The sequence below is a fragment of the Quercus robur genome, chromosome 8, assembly GCF_932294415.1.
Source record: "Quercus robur chromosome 8, dhQueRobu3.1, whole genome shotgun sequence".
NCBI lineage: Eukaryota > Viridiplantae > Streptophyta > Magnoliopsida > Fagales > Fagaceae > Quercus > Quercus robur.
The window spans coordinates 57,601,575-57,623,369 of record NC_065541.1 but is presented as its reverse complement, the minus strand read 5'-3'; the positions used below and the strand labels follow the sequence as shown (position 1 = coordinate 57,623,369).

The window sequence follows — 21,795 nt, the reverse complement described above, 5'->3', positions numbered from 1 at the left end:
TCATAAAAGTTATATCCCTGCACTTTCTCTTCTCAAGATTAGTGGAAAAGTGAATTCTCGTGGATTATGGCTTCCTCTATTTTAGGATTTTGGTTGAAGTAGAGCCAACTCAACATCTTTCTATTTGGCATGCACAGCACGTGTAGACCAATGCGACGCCCAACTCAGCTTCAGAGTTCAGACACAATATCGCACCATTGACCCTGACATTCGCCACATGCATTTATCATAGTTAGCTTTCTCATCTCCAACAAGCTTCACCTCTCTCTCTCTCTCTCTCTCTCTCTCTCTCTAACACGCACAAAAACAAAGAGAAACTAGCCAATTTTCCTCCATGACTCTCTCTTCACTTCTCTTGCACCCATCTCTCCCTCTCCTTTCCTTCAAATTTACAACCCAAAATAATAATAACAACAAAATCAATACTCTCCCAACTCGGTTCAAACCATATAGTTGCCTCAAATCCAACCATTCTAGCATAACAAAATCCCACAAACTTTCTTGCCTTGAAGAGCTCAAACAAGCTTTCCCATCCAAACTATCAAACCAAAACAATGACACAGAGCTAGACGACGGACGAATCATTTCAGTAATTGGTTGATAAGCGATGCGTGGACAATGTGAGAATGCTTATTGTTGATTCGGTGCAACATGCCAAGGCTGACCACCCTGGTATGGCGCTTGGAATGGCTGAAGTGGGTTATGTGCTATATAGGCATGTCATGAGGTACAATCCCAGAAACCCCAAATGGTTTAACAGGGACAGGTTTGTTTTGAGTGCTAGCCATGGTTGCTTGCTTCAGTATGTTTGCCTTCACATCGCTGGTTTTCAATCAGTTCAGGCATATGCATATTTCAAATTGTGGGAGTAGTTTTCTAGACTTTCTAAAAAACTTGGATGATCTATTTCAAATCCTATGCATATTGCAAAATTTTCACTCTATTCTCATCAAGCTAACTAAAGGAGGAACTTTTCCTCCCAGTTGCAAGACCTAGAACGCTTGTGTAAGCTTGGGAGTCGGACCCCAGGTCACCCTGAGAATGTGGTGACAGATGGCATGCATTGAAGTGACAACAGGTAAATTCTTGCCATATAAGGTGATAAATTGCACAATATTTTTTACAATTTGTTAAGATGATAAGCTGTGATTGGAATAATGTCAATTTTATAGAAGTGAAAAAACCATACATGTATAGAAGAAATATACCCATAGATGATATTAACACTATTAGAATGAAGTACTAAAAGTAGATTCAGGTGAAATATTGCTGATTCCACAAATAGTTAAAAAATCCTTTCCAATCAGTTGTCTTGTATTCATGATTAGCTAAGAAAATGTTTACTTTAACCGGTAATGTCTCCAAAATTCAATTATCTCAATACTTACCACTAGGTATCGCATAAATTATTTAGGCTACAGGTTGAAAAAGGCATAACCATAATATAATTGCAGACTTTAATACGCAATTAATGTTATTCTATTATTGGAGTTAGGATTTAAGTGATATACTTGTTTAGTTGTTTAGCTAATAACTGTTCTTGATAATAGGCCCCCTTGGACAAGTTGTAGCTAATGCAGTCGGTCTAGCCTTAGCAAAAGCTCACTTAGAGCATTTGCAGCAGTGTAGCTATATTGCTATAATATAGCTACACTGCTGCTAAAATGGTGCTCCAGCAGTGGAGATATATCCATTTTTTTTAGCTCCACATGAACAGTGCACATCTATAGAATGTGCACTGTTCATTAGAGCTAAAAAAAAAAACATTATTTTATTCCAGCTTTTTATTAAAAAAATGCCTCTCTCTCTCATTCACTCTCATCTCATCTCTCTCAATCTCAACTCTCTCAACTCCGGTATTTCTCTCAACCTCACTCTCTCAACGTTGTGCTCCGGCCGCTGAGTCGTGGTTGTGCTTCGGTGTGCGTTGGTATCGGGGTTGAGATCGGTGTGTGGTTTCGACGTTTGGGTAGCTGGATTTGGGTTTGGTGGATTTCGGCGTTTGGGTTGCTGGATTTCAAGGATCACGGTGGAGATGGTGGTGGTGGTGGGTCGTTTTGCGGTGGTGGGTCGTACCGGTGTGGGTTCAATTTGTGATGGCTGGGTCCGATTTGTGATTTGTGGCTGTGGGTTCTATTTAGGTTGGTTTTTTTTTTTTTTTTTTTTTTTTTTTTTTTTTTTTCCTTTTGTGGACTGGTGGCTGGTGGTGGTAGAGGTGGTGGTGGTGGTTGTGGATTTGTGGGTTCGATTTGGGTTGATTTTTTTTTTCCTGCTGTGGATTGGTGGCCGGTGGTGGTGGTGGTGGAGGATGTTTGTGCAGTGTGGTGGTGGTGGTGATATATTATTTTATGATGAATATATTATTTTATTGTGTTGAAAGCTAAAATAGATCCACTGCTGTAGCATGTGTTTAGGTAAAATAGATAAAGTAACTTTTGGTGGAGCTAAATTGCTAAAAATTTAGCTCCACTGCTATGGATGCTCTTAGCAGCAAGATTCAACAAACCTGATGCTATTCTTGTTGACCATCGGACGTAAGTATAAAAACTAGTTCCTTTTAACTCGGACAAAAAATTTTGAAATAGCATGATATGTTGTCTTTGAGAATCTATCGATTTGTCAATGCAGATATTGCATCATGGGTGATGGTTGTGCAATGGAAGGCATATCTCCTGAAGCTGCATCCTTGGCTGCTCATTGGAAGCTTAATAAGCTTACACTAATATATGATGATAATCATAATACCATTGATGGACCGACAACCTTAGCATTGTCTGAAGATATATCTACTCGATTCAAGGCTCTTGGTTGGAATACAATCACTGTGGATAACATACACAGTAATATGAATTCATTCAAGGATGCCCTCTGTTCTGCTTTCAGTGAAAATGAGAAACCGACTTTCATCAGGGTGTGTAATCTAGTAGAGATTCTAGAGAAGAATTTTTTTACTTCATCTTGGCATCATAAACTTACTGATTATTCTCATAATTTTAAATTTACTCACTAAATGGATAAAGTTTTGCAATATTTTGTGGATTGAACAAACTATATATATTTAAGTAGTAACAGATTATCGTAGCATGCTTTGAAATTGAACCCCTTAATGCAAATTTTTTTCTATTCAACTCGTTTGATAATTTATTTTCCTTTTCTTTTTTCCTCTCTCCAGGTGAAGACACTAATAGGAAAATTGTCTGGGAAGGAAGGAACATCGAAAGCTCATCATGGTACCTTCGACGAAGATGATACGAAAAAAATGAGACAAAAAGTTAATTGGAGTGTATCAGAAAAGTGAAGAATATCTATCTTTTCATTAATTACAAAGATGAATGTACAAGACTATATATAGATTGACCCAAGTAACGGAACTGATCTAACTGAAAAACAGAGACTAACAAACTCAACTAACTAACTTCTACATGTGTCTTTATACAGCAAACTAACTTTCCCACGTGTGGGTATTAATACAGACACTAAAACTACTTGCCGTTTCTTCATGGTTCTGATGTCGTTTATGCAGCACTTTGTTCTTCACTCAAATTAAGCTCTGCTGTCTCATGCTCTGCTCTTGCTACCTTGTGATCATCTTCACTGCTATTCTGATACTCCCCCTCAAGAGCAGCTGGTGTGTGTATATTCATCATCCCGATCTTGTCAACAAGATTGGAAAATTGATTGTACCCCAATGCTTTGGTAAGCATATCTGCTAATTGACAATGAGACCTCACATGATTAAGCTTGATGACACCTTCCAAAACTTTATCCCTGACTACATGACAGTCTATTTCAATGTGCTTGGTTCTCTCATGAAAAACGGGATTGGAACCAATGTGCAATGCTGCCTGGCTATCACAGAACAACAATGCTTCTTTGTCATGTTTAACTCCAATATCCTTTAGAAAGTACAAAATCCACACAAGTTCACATGTTGCAACTGCCATAGCTCTATACTCTGCTTTTGCTGAGGACCTGGAGACTGTGGACTGCTTCATTGATTTCCAAGACACCAAAGAATCTCCAATAAAAATGCTATAACCTGTTATTGACTTCCTTGTATCACAACATGAAGCCTAATCAGCATCTGCAAAGCCTTTCAAATGTAAATCTGTCTTGGAAGAAAATAAGAGACCCTTCCCGGGTTCATTCTTCAAGTACTGTAAGATTCTATAGGCTACATCTAAATGTGGTTTTCTTGGTTTGGACATGTATTGGCTAAGCTTATGAACAACAAAAGTGATGTCTGGCCTTGTGATGGTCAGATATAATAATCTCCCAATTAGTCTTCTGTAGATGCTAGGATCTTTGAGCTCTTCTCCTTCCAATTGACTTAACTTGAGACTTTGTTCCATAGGGGTCTTAGCTGGTTTACACCCTAACATACCAGCATCATTAAGCACCTCAAGAGTGTATTTCCTTTAACAAAGGGCAATTCCCTTGGCTGATCTAGCAACCTCCAATCCAAGAAAGTACTTTAAGTCACCTAAGTCTTTGAGCTTGAACCTGTCATCCAACAAAACCTTGAATCTGTCTATCTCAGCCTTATCATTACAAGCTATTAAGACATCATCCACATACACCAAAAGCATCATGAAAACATCACCTTGCCTCCTAGTAAACAATGAATAGTCAGCTTTGGACTGAGTAAAACCAAGCTGCAACAAAGTGCCAGAAAACTTGGCAAACCATTGCCTAGATGCTTGTTTTAGCCCATATAAGGACTTATTCAGCTTACAAACTACCTCCCCCTGGCTATGAAACCCTTGTGGAAGAGCCATATAAACTTCCTCATCCAAATCACCATGCAAAAAAGCATTGTTCACATCCAATTGACTAAGGAACCAGCCCTTTATGGCAGCCACAGCAAGGAGTACTTTGACAGAAACCATTTTGGCCACTGGGGAGAAGGTCTCAAAATAGTCCACACCCTCTTTCTGTGTAAAACCTTTAGCAACTAGCCTTGCCTTGTACCTTTCAACTGAACCATCAACCTTAAACTTGATTTTATACACCCATTTACACCCTATAGGCTTCTTACCAGCAGGTAGAGGGGTTAAAGTCCATGTGTGATTTGCTTCAAGGGCAGCTATTTCGGCAGTCATGGTCTCTTGCCATTTGGGATTAGAAGCAGCTTGATAATAATAGGTAGGCTCAACAAGAGAAGAAATGGAACAACAAAAGGATTTGTAAGATGAAGAGAGGTGTTGATAAGAGAGATGTGAGGAAAGTGGATGAGAAGTACCTGACTGGGAAGTAGGTGCAGCAATGACAGAAGAGACCTGGTTGCAGTGGTAAGCTTGTAGGTAGGAGGGTTGTTTGACAACTCTAGAAGACTTTCTAAGAGGGATAGGATCAACAATAGGATCAGGGGGCTCAACTGGAACCTCATCAAGTAGATCATCATCAATAGAATGATGAATATGAGTGATGGGATCAAGAGGTACAACAGGAGCAGATTTAGACTTAGATTGAATTAAAGGATCAAAGAGAGGATTAATGGCTGGAACACTAGACACAGGAATGAAACAAGGCTACTGGACAGAAGTAATTGAGTTGGAAACAAAAGGAAACACATTTTCATGAAATGTGACATCTCTAGAAACAAAAATAGTGTGAGAGACAAGATCAAAAACTTTGAAACCTTTAGTATTGAAAGGAAAGCCAAGAAAGACACACTTCCTTGCCCTTGGAGAAAACTTGGATCTGGTGTGAGAAATGGTGGATGCAAAACATAGGCAATCAAAAGTTTTGAGATTAGAATAGTCTGGAATTTTGTGGAAAAGAAGTTCAAAAGGAGTTTTATCATGTAGCAAAGGAGATGGAAGCCGATTGATAAGATAGGCAGCATGTAACACACAATCACCCCAAAACTGAAGAGGGAGTTGGGATTGAATTTGTAAAGCTCTAGCTATGCAAAGAAGATGCTGATGTTTCCTTTCCACAACAGAATTCTGTTGTGGAGTGTAAACACAGCTGGTTTGATGTATAATTCCATGAGAATTGAAGAAGTCAGACATGTTAAACTCCTTGGCATTATCAGTTCTAACAGCTTTGATTTTAAGGCTAAATTGAGTATGAATCATAGTATAGAAAGAGGAAAATAACTCCCTAACTTCAGATTTAGACTTCATTAAAAATAACCAAGTGGCTCTTGTAGCATCATCCACAATAGTTAAAAAATATTTGAAGCCATCTAAAGTTGGAGTTGAGTAGGGACCCCATACATCCATATGAATCAAGTCAAAAGCACAAGAATTGATATTATTATGAAAAGGAAAGGACAATCGCTTAAGTTTTGCCATAGGACAGATTTGACAACCTTTGTTACAAGAAGGTTTTAAAGAAGGAATTACATGACACAAACTATTGAGTTTGACATCAGATGGGTGCCCCAACCTGTCATGCCAAATAGATGAAGGTTGAGAGGAGACTGATGTGAAAGTAACAGCAGTGAAATGACCAAAAGCATCAGTGAGGTTGTGAGCTGATAGAAAGGTAGCAAAAGAGGAGCTGGAGGATTGGTGAAGGCTGTTTGACTGCAACAGGTACAATCCATTAAGTGCTTTGCCTACCCCAATTGTTTTCCAGGAAATAAGGTCCTGAATGAAGCAATAAGCAGACAGAAAAACACAACAATATGATTCTGAATGAGTTAAAGAACTAATAGACAAGAGATTAAAAGAAAAAGATGGAACACAAAGGACATTCTTAAGAACAAGGAAAGAAGAAAGAGTAACAGTCCCAATGTGAGTTACTTGAGCTGATTCCCCATTAGGTAATTGGACCAAAGATTGCCTAATAGCTGTGATTGAAGTTAGCAAATCCACTGAGCATACAAAATGATCAGTTGCACCAGTGTCCAAGACCCAAGTATTACAACCATAAGCCTTTCTATTTACCACTTGAGCAGCAAAAACACTATGAGAGAAGTTCATACCTGCCATTGCCACATTAGCAGAAGTGGAAGAAGGAGTTGCTGTGACCATTGAGGCATCTGATATATGAGGTGGTGCTGCAGAAGAAAGATTGGATGTACTAAACAAGGCTAAAAGCTGTTGGCACTGCTCAGGACTGAAGGTAGAAAATTGATGCATTGGTGAAACAAATTCTGAGCTTGATCCTGAGGAGACTTGATGTGCCATAGTAGTCTTATTCTTGAACTTAAAACCTGGAGGAAACCCATGTAATCTGTAGCACTTGTCCATAGTGTGACCAGTCTTGCCACAGTGGGTACAAACTGGCCTATCTTTTCCTTTTCCAACAGAATTAACAACATAATTGGCTTGATCAGTGGACACTTTAGCAGCCAAAGCAGTGGAATCTACTTTAACAACTGGTGTATTAGGGATTGACCTTTGAGTCTCTTCTTGGATCATCAAGGAATAAACCTTGCTCAGTGATGGAATAGGATCCATGAGTAACACTTGAGACCTAACTTGAGAAAAAGACTCATTTACTCCCATTAAGAACTTCATCACAGACTCTCTACCTTGTAAATCATTGAGTCTTTTGTTGATATTGCACATACACTTTCCACAAGAGCAAGAAGGAAATGGACTAAGGTTTTGTAACTGATCCCAAAAAACTTTCAACTGAGTAAAGAAATCGGTAATGCTCATCTCACCTTGATGTAATTCTGAAATTTCCTTTTGGAGATTGAATACCCTTGGTCCATTGGTCTGTGCAAAACGATTCTTCAAATCAGTCCATATTTCCAGAGCAGTATCTTCATATATAATGCTTGCTTGAAGCTTTGAAGAAACTAAATTGGTCAACCAGGTCCCAACCATGTTATCACATCGAATCCATGCTTGCACAGATGAAGGAGTAGAAATCAATGGAGATGAGAGAGTCAGAGTCCCATCAATAAATCCCAGTTTGTTCTTGGTGAGCAATGCCTTTCTCACAGCTCGAGCCCAAGCTGAGTAGTTTTCTCCACCAATTAAAGGCTGCGTAACTAACACTAAGCTTGGATTCTCAGCATGATGCAAGAACAGGGGATCATCCATTGGTGAATCTTGTGAAGAAGGAGATGGATTTTCAGGTACAGAACCATTAGTTGAACCAGTTGTATTTGTGTTTGTGGCAGCGGAAGCCATTGATGACAAAGAAAAGGAATTTTCTCAAAAAAACAGAGTGTTTTCCTGAGAAAATTGAAAAGAAATTTGAGAGAAAAAGAAACCCTAAAAATTGGAAATTTGCTCTGATACCATATCAGAAAAGTGAAGAATATCTATCTTTTCATTAATTACAAAGATGAATGTACAAGACTATATATAGATTGACCCAAGTAACGGAACTGATCTAACTGAAAAACAGAGACTAACAAACTCAACTAACTAACTTCTACACGTGTCTTTATACAGCAAACTAACTTTCCCACGTGTGGGTATTAATACAGACACTAAAACTACTTGCCGTTTCTTCATGGTTCTGATGTCGTTTATGCAGCACTTTGTTCTTCACTCAAATTAAGCTCTGCTGTCTCGTGCTCTGCTCTTGCTTCCTTGTGATCATCTTCACTGCTATTCTGATAGAGTGATCGTGGGCCATTCCATGTCCTTCCTATGGTGTATAGGTTTGGGTTATTGAACTTATACATAATGCTTTAGAGCAATTTAATTTCCACCAGAAGGGGAAGAAATCTATGATATAATTTTCCTTATTACTTTGTTGCAGGGAGTTGCAAATTCAAACAGACCATGGAGAAAGACTGGAGGAGGAGTGGTACTCTAAGCTTAACTACTACCAAAGTAAATATCCAGAAGAGTCTGTAGAATTTAAAATTCTCCTCAATGGAGGTCTAGTTCCTGGCTGGGAAAGCTCATTGCCGGTAATTTTTTTTCACACAACTTCAAATGAGAGAAATCACTTGGTATCTTTGAGATAGAGTACGTTAGACATTGATCATTTGTTAAAATAATAGTTGAGTTATTTAATTCACACTTTCCTATAAGTCTAAACTTTGGTACAATTGATAATTTATCATGCTATCAAATTATGTGATCCTAAATTCAAATCTTATCTCTATTCTATACTCCATTTAAAAATTCCACATATTGGCTCCACTTATTGAGGGGAGAGTGTGCGAGAGGAAGTGTTAGATTAATAATTAAATTGATATTAAGTTAACTATTTCTTGAATGTTCCTGCTTCTTTTAGTATGTTCCACCTCAAAAAGATTTATTACAACATAATTGTGTGAGTTTACAAGTCTGTTATTGTTATGGTCTCACAGAAATGGTCTGCATCAGAACCAGTAGATGCTACTCGTGGCTACTCAGAGAAGTGCTTAAACCAGCTTGCCAAGGTGCTTCCAGGACTAATCGGTGGAAGTGCAGACCTTGCAACATCTAACAATGCTTATCTCCACGATTTCAAAGACTTCAGCCAGCCCAACTCCCCATGCGGCCGCAAAATCAGGTATGGAGTTCGTGAGCACTCAATGGCCGGAATTTCTAATGGTCTTGCATTGCATGGAAGCGGTCTCATACCATTTGCAGCCACTTTCCTTATATTTTCTGACTACATGAAGAATTCAATCCGACTCTTTGCTTTAAGCAAAGCCGGAGTCATCTATATCATGACACATGACTCAATTGGTCTTGGGGAAGATGGCCCAACTCACCAGCCAGTGGAACAACTTGCTGGCCTTCGAGCTGTGCCACGGCTTCTAGTTTTCAGGCCTGCTGATGGCAACGAGACTGCTGGAGCTTACAAAATGGCTATTGCAAACTGGGATGTTCCTAGTCTTATTGCACTATCAAGGCAAAAAGTGGCAGCACACTTGGAAGGAACATCAGCAGGTGGAGTTGAAAGAGGTGGATACATAGTGAGTGATAATTCTGGGAATGATTTGCCAGAAATAATGTTGATTGGTACTGGATCTAAGCTATGCCTTTGTGAAGGGAGTGCCAAGATGTTAAGGAAAGAAGGGAGGAGAGTGAGGGTGGTTTCACTAGTGTGTTGGCGGCTCTTTGATCAACAGGCAAAGGAGTACAAGGAGTATGTCTTGCCACCAAGAGTTTCAAAGCGAGTTAGTGTTGAGGTTGGCTCACCAATGGGCTGGAGGGAGTACGTGGGAGGACAAGGTTGGGTGATTGGAGTGGAGGATTTTGGAGCTAGTGAGGCTTATTTGGATACGTTTAAGAAGTTTGGTTTTACTGAAGAAAATGTTACTAGGGTCACTAAGTCCTAGTTATGTGATTAGCAACTGTTGTTGTTGTTTTTTTTTTTAATTGATACCATACATGATAATAATTTTTTCCTTTATCATCAAGTTGATACGCCAATTGGTTTTGGTAGAGATTGGAATCAAATTTTGGTATCTTATTCAACAATAAGAAACTTTATGAATTAAGCAAATTAGAATCCACAAATGGTATTAAAGAGATAATACATTAGGGAGACTAGCTCCAATTGAGTAGTTAATAACATATAGGAACGTACCACTTGACCCAAATGGTCAAGTCAATGAATTTAAGCCTAACTATGTTATATATTGACTATTCATTCTTGCCATTATTATTTAACATGTGACTTTATTTGTAGATGTATACCTAATAATCTCCTATTCACGTGTGAGTTATTGCCTCTTTGTGGCTTAAAGACTACTTTGTGAGCCATGAACAAGTCCTACTAGTTTTTCTTTGTTTTATAGGTTTTTTTCTTCATCAATGTGTCATCCATGGGCCTATCTTATCCATAAGAATCACGTATCGATCCTACACACTTATCCATGGGAATATCATACTACCAAGTCTATGAAATCCATAGACCGTTCTTTTTTATTTAGCACCATTGACAATGCTCATTTATTGAGACTTTTTCCAAGATTGTCTTTGTGTAGGCATTATGAGCTTATATAATAATACTATGCATACTTGTGTAGACTCCAAGTATATGCATTCATCCTTGTTCCAATTGGAAAAGAAACCTTGAAAACCTTGTCACCCACACAACATCATAGGCTCTAATACTGCAAGTTGGGGAGATGACGTATTGGGAACGCTCCAAATGATTATTTTTTAAAATTTTATTTAGAAGGAAGTGACAATTAAGTAATATGGGCATCACTTAACCCAAAAGTGTAAGCCAATAATTTTGGGTCCAACTATGTTATGTATTAATCACTAATTCTTATGATTATTATTTAATGTCATAGGCTCTGATACTGCAAGTTGGGGAGATGACGTATTGGGAACGCTCCAAATGATTATTTTTTAAAATTTTATTTAGAAGGAAGTGACAATTAAGTAATATGGGCATCACTTAACCCAAAAGTGTAAGCCAATAATTTTGGGTGCAACTATGTTATGTATTAATCACTAATTCTTATGATTATTATTTAATGTGAGGCACTACTCATGAATATCCAATGGTAATTCAACAAATGGTAACTGTGAAAAAGACCTCTTTGCTAGAAAACAATTTGGGTGCAGTCGGATCTCCCTTCCAAATGAGTTGGCGAGACCAATATTGGGAGTTTATCTATTTACATTGTATGTACAATTTTAATTCAAAATTTTAAACCAACTTTGGACTTACATGTTGTGTACATCAGTTTTTAGCCCCTTTATTTTTAGACTTAATTACCTTCATATAAGAATGATTAGGTTCCTAAGTAGTTTCACATTAAATTAAGATAAAGAAACATGATATAGAAAGACTCACTGTATTTGTCCAAATTATTTTGTAAATTATCTATGATGTCAATGTTTATCCTCCAAGATTATATAAGGAAGTATTCCTGATTTCTAGATTTTTAGGCTACTAATTTCCATCAAATTTTGACGAAAAAAATTGGCATTTGCCCTTTTTAAAAAAACAATCCAGCATTCCTTCTTTTGAAACTCGATTTTCTCAAAATCGAGTTAAGCCCTATAGTGGCGTTTTTAAGGAGCCTATAGTGACTGTAAGGACTCAATTTGTAACGACCCGAAATGATACTAGGTTCGCACGTAAATAGGCTCAAACAATATAATTTGTAGAGCGTGGGTATTAAAAGCCAGATTAACTTTTTTTTTGGAACGAAAAGATTCACCCTCACGTATATTGAAGGCAGAGTTGGCACAACAATCGGTTCTTTTTTGGTAATCGATACAGTTCTTTTGCTTTTCACGTTCTTCTTGCTCAGTCTATGCTTCTTTCTTTCTCTGATGTTCCGATCCCCCTTTTGCATGTTCTTCTTTCAGTTTATATACTCCACTCTGTGTTCCATCCTCACCACACACGTGTAGGTTGGGTTTGGGGGATTTCTTTCTGTCCCATCTAGCACCTCCTGGAACTTCCTATGGGCAGCTGTAAGGCTGCCTCCTTACTGTTTAGGTATTACCTCCACATTAATGCGGCCAGAGAGTTGGTTGAGAGGTAATTAATGCAGAGGCAGCTGTAGTTATAGATATTTGTTTGCCTTTTCTTTCTTACCCTTGGTCTGTTATCCCATCTTCAGTGGTGACATAATTCCGAGGTCCGGTTGTAACAAGACCGCATCCTGATCGTCCTTGGACGCATACTGCCGAGGAGTATGGCGTCCTCGGACGAATACGGAACTCTACTTTCATGATATTGACTACCCCCCCCCCCTCGATAATTACCCTTATGACCTGACTTGGCCTCCTCGGACGGATATGCATCCTCGGATGGGCCATAGGCCCAATGATCCTGACCTTAATGGGCTTGTTGATTGACTGGCCCCCACAATAGCCCCTCAAAATCCTACTTTTCGACTCCTCGGGAGAGAAGGTGGATTTTGACGTCATAAGCCCGTACCTATGCGTGTTTTGGGGCATGCCCCTGACGCTTCAGCATCCCGATTTTGGCAGCATTAAATTTTGGCAACGCCCTTGTCTCCCACGTTCGACGGTAAGATTTAAATCAAACGGCAGAGGGCCTCCCTTGTTTTGTGAGCAGGAACTTTACCGCTCACAATCCTCATATGACTATAAAGGCATTCTCAAATTAACCCTGTACCTTACCTTCGATGATTACGTGGTTCCAGAGTTCATACATTGAACTTGCCTTTCTCTATTTTCGTTATTTTCCTGGCGACTACAAATAATCGTTCTTTGTTCGAGGTCCTTCCTTTGAACCTGTAAGTCTTCTCGAAGTTTTTACCACTTTTATTTCAAACCCAACAGTCTTTTCTGCTAAGTCTCTTTTAGAAAAATAGGGAAACAAAAGAATCAATTTCGATGTCTCGTTGAATCCGAGGAAGGTATTAGAAACTTTCGCTCTAAGTATAAAATCCTCTCAACAGTAGGGATGAGGTACGCAGCCCAAGGGGAATGGGCTGATGCCAGACAAACCGGGGAAGTAGTTATTCCCATGATTGCCTTTATAGAAGGCGGGATGACTATCCCCATGGGTAGTATCACTAGGAGTTACCTCAACTTCTTTAGGCTATCCCCCACCCAGTGTGCTCCAAACATGTTTAGGGTCCTGGGAAGTATAGACGCTTTGAATAAGAGAATGGACCTAAAGTTAACCCATCATGATGTGAATTGGGTGTACAACCTCCATCACTTAACCGGTCAGGGGTATTATCTCAAGTCGAGATATCCTGAGGTAAGGCTGATTCAGTGCCTTCCCACTTCAAACAAGAACCTAAAGGAGGATTTCCTTATTCTCTCTGGGGAATGGCACGATGGTCTACCTTGCCCGATAGTAGAGGGAACACCAGGTGGGCGCGTAGTCATAGATCTATAATATTTAGTTCGCGAGCACATTTCGTTTACTTTTTTCTTTTTAATTATTTTCGTCTCCAACAATTTTCACTCTCGACTCAACGGTTTTGCAGATAGACGCTACACAAAGCCCAATCTTAAGTTAGTCAATAAGGCGAACTTGGATAAGTTACTGAAAGCCGAAATATACGTGAACGAGGCTGACGGTCAACTCCGGGCAGCACACTTAATTCTCGGTTATACCCCCTTTTCTTTTTCTTTTCAGGCGCCAAAGTGCGTGATTAGAGCCCACGATCCTCGGCTTCACCGTATCAGTGTTGCCTACGAAGGGTTCATTGTTCCAGAAGGTATTCTGCTTCCCCAGTACACATCTCGCACAGAGCCTCTTTTCGTAGCCAGCGTCTCAGCAGGAACTTCTTCATCCCTACCTACCCTCAGGGAAAAGGAAAAAAAAGGGAGAAAGGAAAAGGAGAAAGGCGAGGAAGAGGTTGTAGCAGTCTCTGAGTCCTCGGACGATTTCGGGATTTTTGATCAACCCATAAGCCCCGAGGAAGATCCTGAGGAGATGGGCATACAAAGAAAACCCCAGAAAAGCTTGCTGGAGCTGATGGAAGGTCAGCAAGGAAAGAGTGCGCCTACAAAATTAATACCATCCTAGGCTTCATCTCTTCCCGCCAGGTCTCCTCCTCCTGCTCCTCGTCAACCTCCTCGGCCATCACCACAGCTAACGCTTCCTAACGCTGCCGAGTAGAAAAGGCGCAGGGAACAGAAGGGCAAGGAGGTGGTAAACACGAGCAACTCTCATCCAACTCGCGAGGAGGATGCCCAACGAGTTGCAAAGCAGCAGAAAACCAAGCACCAAGCCGCACGGGGCCAAGAGAAATCTAATTCCCAACATCCTGAACCACAAGCATGGTTGCCAGCACCTATGCACGGTGGGGAGCCCCTGCGAGATGATGCATCTATAAGGGATTTTAACGGCGGCATAGGGTGTCACGTAGCCTCGGCCATAGAGGAAGCCTTATTGCTCCCAAAAGATATGGCCGAAATAAAGAATATGAGGAAGAATGAACTCGTCCTCGACAACAAACGATATTTGGGCATGGTAAGGAGCTAACTTTTATCTTTTTCATTCTGTGATTGTTACTCACCAATATGCACTTTTCATTGACTATAGTGTTAACCTCTTTCCTACAGATCATCCAAAATACTTTCAAGCTAGATAAGATGCTCAACGCCTGTTCCGATCAGCTAGATGATGAAAGAAAAAGACGGACAACGGTTGTACAGACCTTGTCCAAATTTGAACAGGGCTTGGCCGATGCAAGGAAAAAGTTACAGGTCGAAGAGCAAGCTCGCAAGAGCGCCGAGTTGGCATTAGAAGGCTACCAAAAGCAGGCCGAGGACCAAGGGAAACTTCTGCGTGAGGCGAATGCCGAGCTAAAGAAGACTCAGGAGCAAGTCCTAGTTCTTAGGAAGCACCTGGAGGAAACTCAAAAGCTAAGGGAGCGAGCTGAAAAGTCCAAGGAGCAAGCCGAGAAAGCAAAAATCGATGCCGAACAGGCAATGAACGAAGCTGAGCAGAGAGGCTACGAGGTTGGTATAGCTGAAACTGAGAAGGCTTTGAGAGCCGAGGTTCCGGAGGTATGCCGTATCTACTACGCAAGAACTTGGAGTGAGGCTCTTAACCGTGTTGGGGTTGAAGCCTCATCTGAGTTACGTAAGCCAAAGAATGTATTCTATCCCGAGGCAATCCGCCCCTCAGTTCTTCTACCCCATCAGGCTGATGCTCATTCTTCAGTTATTAACCTCAACGATGAGGTTTCGCCTCACAGTTTTCCTCTCCTTGGCCAACCGAAATTAACTAAAGGGGGACTTGCCCCTCCAGGAGCTTCCCTAGACAAGACCACTACCGCTTCGGAGGTAGAGACAACCTCCCAAGGTTTTCAACAAGATTTGGACTCCACAGTTTTACCAACTGGGGGCGTTACCAAAACCAAAGAGGGAATCACCACTTCGGAGGCAGACATATCCGCCAGTCAGAACGCAAAGATCCAATCGAAATTGAAAAAGTAGAACTTGTTTTGTAGTTTAACTAGACATTTAGTAGGTGACTTCCTTGCTCATTTTCTTACCGCTCTTACTGCTTTATGTTATTTTTGTACTCGTTCACTGTGTTATTGTAATTTGGATAGGTTTATTTCAACTACCCTTTGCTTGTATGGGGCAATTTTACTCACACATGTTGTCAATTGATAATTAGCAATAGGCAATAAGCATTAATACAACAGGGTCTTAGGGAGACGTTTTAGATATGCACGTATTCTTTCCAATCAATTGCAATTTTTTACGAAAGTTCATAAACTAAATAAAATCATGCCTTCAGTACCTTGATTGTACGCCAACTTACGTCCATAGATTTCTCTTTAATTCCCCCAATGAGTGTTACAGGGTGATGCTTCCCATTAAGTTTGTGATCAAAAGATTTATCACAACTCAGTTACTGTTCAAAACTTCAATACACATCATAGGACGTTAATTTCCACCAAGTTTGCGATCCGAGGACCTGACATAACTTAGTTTCTGTTTAACATTTCAATATACACCATAGGTCGTTAATTTCCACCAAGTTTGCGGTCCGAGGACCTGACATAACTTAGTTTCTGTTTAACATTTCAATATACATCATAGGACGTTAATTTCCACCAAGTTTGCGGTCCGAGGACCTGACATAACTTAGTTTCTGTTTAACATTTCAATATACATCATAGGACATTAATTTCCACCAAGTTTGCGGTCCGAGAACCTGACATAACTTAGTTTCTGTTTAACATTTCAATATACATCATAGGACGCAGGAGCATAGGATGTATGGTTGACGTAAATTAAAAGAAATATTTGAATTGAAATACTTTTATTAATAATAATACCTCTTGAGATTATTTACATTCCAAGGATGAAGTACAGCTTTTTCATCTAGGTCTTCCAGATAATAGGCTCCTATTCCCGCTACAGAAGTGATTCGATATGGCCCTTCCCAATTAGGTCCCAGTTTTCCCCAATTTGGATTCTTGGTGGCCCCCAGAACTTTCCTCAGCACCAAATCTCCTACGGCTAACGGCCTCATCTTCACATTACTATCATAGCCCTGCTTGAGTTTATGTTGGTAGTAAGCTAGTTGAACCATCGCGCTCTCCCTTCGTTCTTCAATCAGGTCCAAACTTTTCTCCAACATCGCATCATTACTATCCGAAGAGAATGTACTGGTCCTTAACGTTGGGAATCCAGTTTCCAGGGGAATGACGGCCTCGGCCCCATAGGTCATGGAAAAGGGAGTTTCCCCCGTTGAACGTCGGGGTGTTGTCCGATACGTCCAAAGCACATGTGACAATTCTTCCACCCACTTTCCTTTCGCGTCATCCAGTCTCTTCTTAAGGCCATTGACTATTACTTTGTTAATAGCTTCAGCCTGCCCATTGCCTTGTGGATAAGCCGGAGTGGAATATCTGTTTCTTATACCCAGTTCTGAACAATATTCCCTAAAGGCATTGTTATCAAATTGGAGTCCATTATCTGAGACAAAAGTGCGGGGAATTCCAAATCGCGTAACAATGTTCCTCCAAATAAACTTCTTCACATCTACGTCTCTGATGTTCGCCAAGGGCTCAGCCTCGACCCATTTAATGAAGTAGTCTGTGCCGACTAGCAGGTACTTCTTATTTCCTATGGCTTTGGGAAAAGGGCCGACAATGTCCAGCCCCCATTGGGCAAAAGGCCAAGGGCTAGAGAGAGGGTTAAGAACTCCCCTCGGTTGATGGATATTTGGAGCATATTTTTGACACTGATCGCATTTCCTAACGTACTCCTGCGCTTCCTTCCGCATATTTGGCCACCAATATCCTTGTGTGATGGCTCGACATGATAGAGACCTTCCTCCTGTATGGCTTCCACAAATGCCCTCATGCAATTCTTCCAGGATTGACTCTGCTGTCTCAGGAGGCACACAGAGCAGGTATGGCCCAGAAAAGGACCGTTTGTATAACTTTTTATCTTCAGATAACCAGTACCGAGGAGCTTTCCTTCGTATTTTCTCAGCTTCCACCTTATCTTCGAGCAATATGTCACTTTCAAGAAATTTTAATATGGGATCCATCCAATTTGGCGACAGACTGGTTTGATTGATTTGGCAAACCTCCTTTTCTGGTGAGGTGGGGGTACACAGGTCTTCGACGATAATCACCCGAGGAAGATTTCGTACTGAGGAGGTGGCAAGGGTTGCCAAGGAATCAGCTTGAGTATTTTCACCTCGAGGAATATGCAATAAGTCAAAAGACTCAAACTTCGTTTGCATACGCCTAACCCGGTCTAGATACCCTTGCGTCCTTGGGTCTCGGGCCTCCAGTTCTCCTCTCACCTGGCCGACTACCAATCTCGAGTCTGAGAATAATTTCACTGCCTTTCCACCCATTTTTCGGACCATACTCATTCCCATTATCAAAGCTTCGTATTCTGATTCGTTGTTAGTAGCCGAGAACCCTAATCTTAACGACTTCTCGATGATGACCTCCTCGGGGGATATCAACACCAATCCCAATCCTGCTCCCCGTTGGTTTGCGGCCCCATCCACGTACACCCTTCAAAAGGACCCACCTTGTGCGGATATTAGGCCAACCGATTTTTCATCCATGTGACCTTGATTCACATTAACTTCTTCTGGGCATTCGGCGAACTCAGCCACCAGATCGGCAAGGACTTGACCTTTCACAAAGGTGCGAGGCATGTATTTGATATCGAAAGCACCCAGAATTGTGCCCCACTTAGCAATTCTTCCGGCGTAATCAGCACTTCTGAGTATGGACTTAAGAGGGAGTTGGGTCGAGATAACCACGGTATGGGCCTGAAAGTAGTGTGGAAGTTTGCGTGTTGCATGGACCACCGCCAATATGGCCTTTTCTAATGATAAATATCTCACCTCGGCCTCATGGAGGGATTTACTTACATAATAAACTGGCCTTTGGATGCCATTGTCTTCTCGTATCAAGACGAAACTAACTGCATGAGGGGCAATCGCTAGATAAGCAAACAACACCTCATCCACCTCAGGGCTAGACATGATAGGTGGCCTGGACATGTATTCTTTCAACTGCTAGAACGCTGTAGCACACTCCGTGGTCCATTCAAATCCTTGCCATTTATGCAATAGGCGGAAAAAAGGACGACACCTCTCAGCCGACCTGGAGATGAACCGATTCAACGCAGCAGTCATCCCAATCAGTTTCTACACTTCTTTTGGATTCCGAGGTGTTTGCAAATCGTTAATGGCCCTAATCTGGTCTGGGTTCACCTCAATTCCTCTATGGGTCACCATGTACCCCAAGAACTTCCCGGAACCTACACCAAAGGAGCACTTTGAAGTATTCAAGCGTAACTTATGTTTTCTCAGTATCCTGAAGATACTCATGAGGTCTTCCACATGTTCGGACGCCACTTTACTTTTCACAACCATATCATCGATATAAACTTCAATTCTTCTACCCAGTTGCGGTTCAAACATTTTCGTCATCATGCGTTGGTAGGTAGATCCAGCGTTTTTCAAGCCGAAGGGCATCACCTTGTAATGGTAGTTCCCAATCGGGGTTACAAAAGCAGTCTTTTCCTGATCGTCGGCGGCCAGCGGTATTTGGTGATACCCTTGGAAGGCATCCAAGAAACTCATCCTAGGGTGACCCACAGTCGCATCCACCAACTGGTCGATCTTCGGCATGGGAAATGGATCCTTGAGGTAAGCCTTATTGAGATCCGTGAAGTCGACGCACACTCGCCATTTTCCAGTCTTCTTTTTTACTACCACCGTATTGGCCAACCATTGAGGATAAAAAACTTCCTTGATAGCCCCAGCCTGTTTGAGCTTGGCAACCTCACTTCTAACCGCCTCGGTGTGTTCCTTCGATGGTCGCCGAGGAGGTTGCCTCTTGGGCATAACGGCGGGATTCACGTTGAGTCGATGACAAATGAAATTCGGGTCCACCCCTGGGGCTTCATACGGGTTCCATGCGAAAACGTCCACATTGGCTCGGAGGAATTCCAGCAACCTTGCCTTCTCTTGCAAAGGCAATTTAGCCCCAACCTGGAAGAATTTTTCCTGACCGCCAACAACAACTACCTTCTCCAGATCTTCACACTCTACCCCATCAGCTGGTACGTCCAAGCCTGATACTGGGGACTTTAATTGCTATAACTCATTGTCGGCCGTAGCCGAGGTTTCTGCCTCTGGCCGATGCTGTATAGCCACTACTAGGCATTGCCGAGCAGTCGCCTGACTCCCTACTATTTCCAACACTTGGTCTCCGGATGGGTACTTCACCTTCTGATGTAGAGTAGACAAGACCGCTTTAAGGGTGTGAAGGCAAGGTCGGCCCATAATAGCCGTGTACGGAGAAAAAACATCTACGACAATAAAGTCCACCTCCACCACATCCGTACCTGATTGCACAGACAGCCTGGTCAGTCCTTTGGGAGTGACCATCCTTCCCTCAAAACTTACTAGAGGAGAGCTGTAGGTTGTTAAGTCCTCTGGCTTCAAACCTAGCCCCTTGTACAAGTCTGGATACATTACATCCACAGCGCTACCCTGATCAACCATCACCCTTCTGACATCGTACCTGCCAATTCTCAACGTTACCACCAAAGCATCCTTATAGGGCTGTATGGTCCCAACCATATCCTCATCTGAAAAGCCCAGAATCAGGGGGGACACGCATCCTGGCTCTCTTCAATGCTTGGGAATGATCCTCGACCGGGGATCGGAACACCGACAATACCCTGGAGGGGCAAGACCCAGTCCTTCCCGGGGCAGCAAAGATGACGTTAATCGTACCCAGAGGGAGTCTTGATGAAGCATCCCCACGCACCTCTGAACCTGCTTGGCTCGCCCTTCCACTGGAGTGATGCAAGAGTTGTTTTAATTTCCCTTCACGGACCAACTGTTCCAAGTGATCCCATAAATTCCTGCAATTATCCGTCGTGTGCCCATGATCCTGATGATAGTGGCAGTATAAGTTTGGGTTGCATTTCCTAGGCTCTCCCGCCATCTTGTTCGGCCATTTGAAGAATGGCTCGTTCTTTATCTTCTCCAAAACCTGCTGCACTGGCTCTCGAAATATTGCATTAACCACCTGGGCGTCCGCCGAACCCGACTGCCCAACAAAATCCCTCCGGGGTCGGTTGCTATTATAACGGTCCGACCTGAAATCCCTCCTCTCCTGAGGGATCACTTTGGCTTTTACTTTTCCCTGAAGTTGATCTTCCTCTACCCTTCTGTACTTATCTATTCTGTCCATCAGTTGGTACACACTGGTAACAGGTTTACCCGTCAGGGATTTCCTCAAATCGTGATCAGCTGGGAGGCCAGCTTTGAAAGTGGTTATAGCCACACCATCATTCTTTCCCTCTATGTCATTAAACATTTCCCAGTACCTATCCGAGTAATTCTTGAGAGTCTCGCCCTCTCGCATAGACAGAGCTAGCAAAGATCCCAAAGGCCGAGGAGTCCTGCTGCATGTAATAAAGCGAGCACCAAAAGCCCGGGTCAGTGTTTTGAAAGATCCAACAGAATTGGCCCTTAAGCTGTTGAATCACCTCATCGCCGTCAGACCCAAACTCGATGGAAAAACTTTGCACATCAGAGCCTCGTCCTTGGAGTAGATAGCCATTTTCTGGCTGAAATAGCTTACATGTTCTACCGAGTCTGACCGACCATCATACAGAGAGAACGTAGGCTGATGGAATCGCCGAGGATGAATCGCATCGTCTATGTTTCTCGTAAAAGGCGACTTGGAAATTTGACTCAAGGCTTTGTTCATGGCATCGTTACCCAAGCCCCTGCTATGTGGACTTCTATGCTTACGTCGATGGCGGTGCTCCTCATAGGAGAAAGTCTCGCTTGGCGGAGTTCTCGATCTCCGCCTATAACTAGCTCGACTCCTCAGATGATGGTTCGGAGCAAGGTGGGGAGCGCTCTTGCCGTGCATGGTGCAACTCTCTCTTCAAATCGGCAATCTCACGTTGCAGATTCCCATCATGCTTTGCGTGGGAGACGTGACTCGTCCCA

At 41.8% G+C, this 21,795-nt stretch overlaps 2 protein-coding genes and 1 pseudogene across 2 annotated transcripts; 1 reads left to right on the top strand and 2 right to left on the bottom strand.

Moving 5' to 3' along the window:
• The first annotated feature begins 334 nt into the window (after nt 1–334).
• On the top strand, nt 335–10,198 carry LOC126696532 (transketolase, chloroplastic-like; annotated as a pseudogene).
• A 9,719-nt stretch (nt 10,199–19,917) lies between these two features.
• On the bottom strand, nt 19,918–20,406 carry LOC126696530 (uncharacterized). Its single transcript, XM_050393252.1, has one exon. It carries the CDS (start codon nt 20,404–20,406, stop codon nt 19,918–19,920), a length of 489 nt encoding a protein of 162 aa, XP_050249209.1.
• A 4-nt stretch (nt 20,407–20,410) lies between these two features.
• Nucleotides 20,411–21,199, bottom strand: LOC126696529 (uncharacterized). Its single transcript, XM_050393251.1, has 2 exons — nt 20,825–21,199; nt 20,411–20,722 (listed from the first exon to the last, which is right to left on the bottom strand). Exons 1-2 carry the CDS (start codon nt 21,197–21,199, stop codon nt 20,411–20,413), a joined length of 687 nt encoding a protein of 228 aa, XP_050249208.1.
• Between the last annotated feature and the right edge of the window lie 596 nt (nt 21,200–21,795).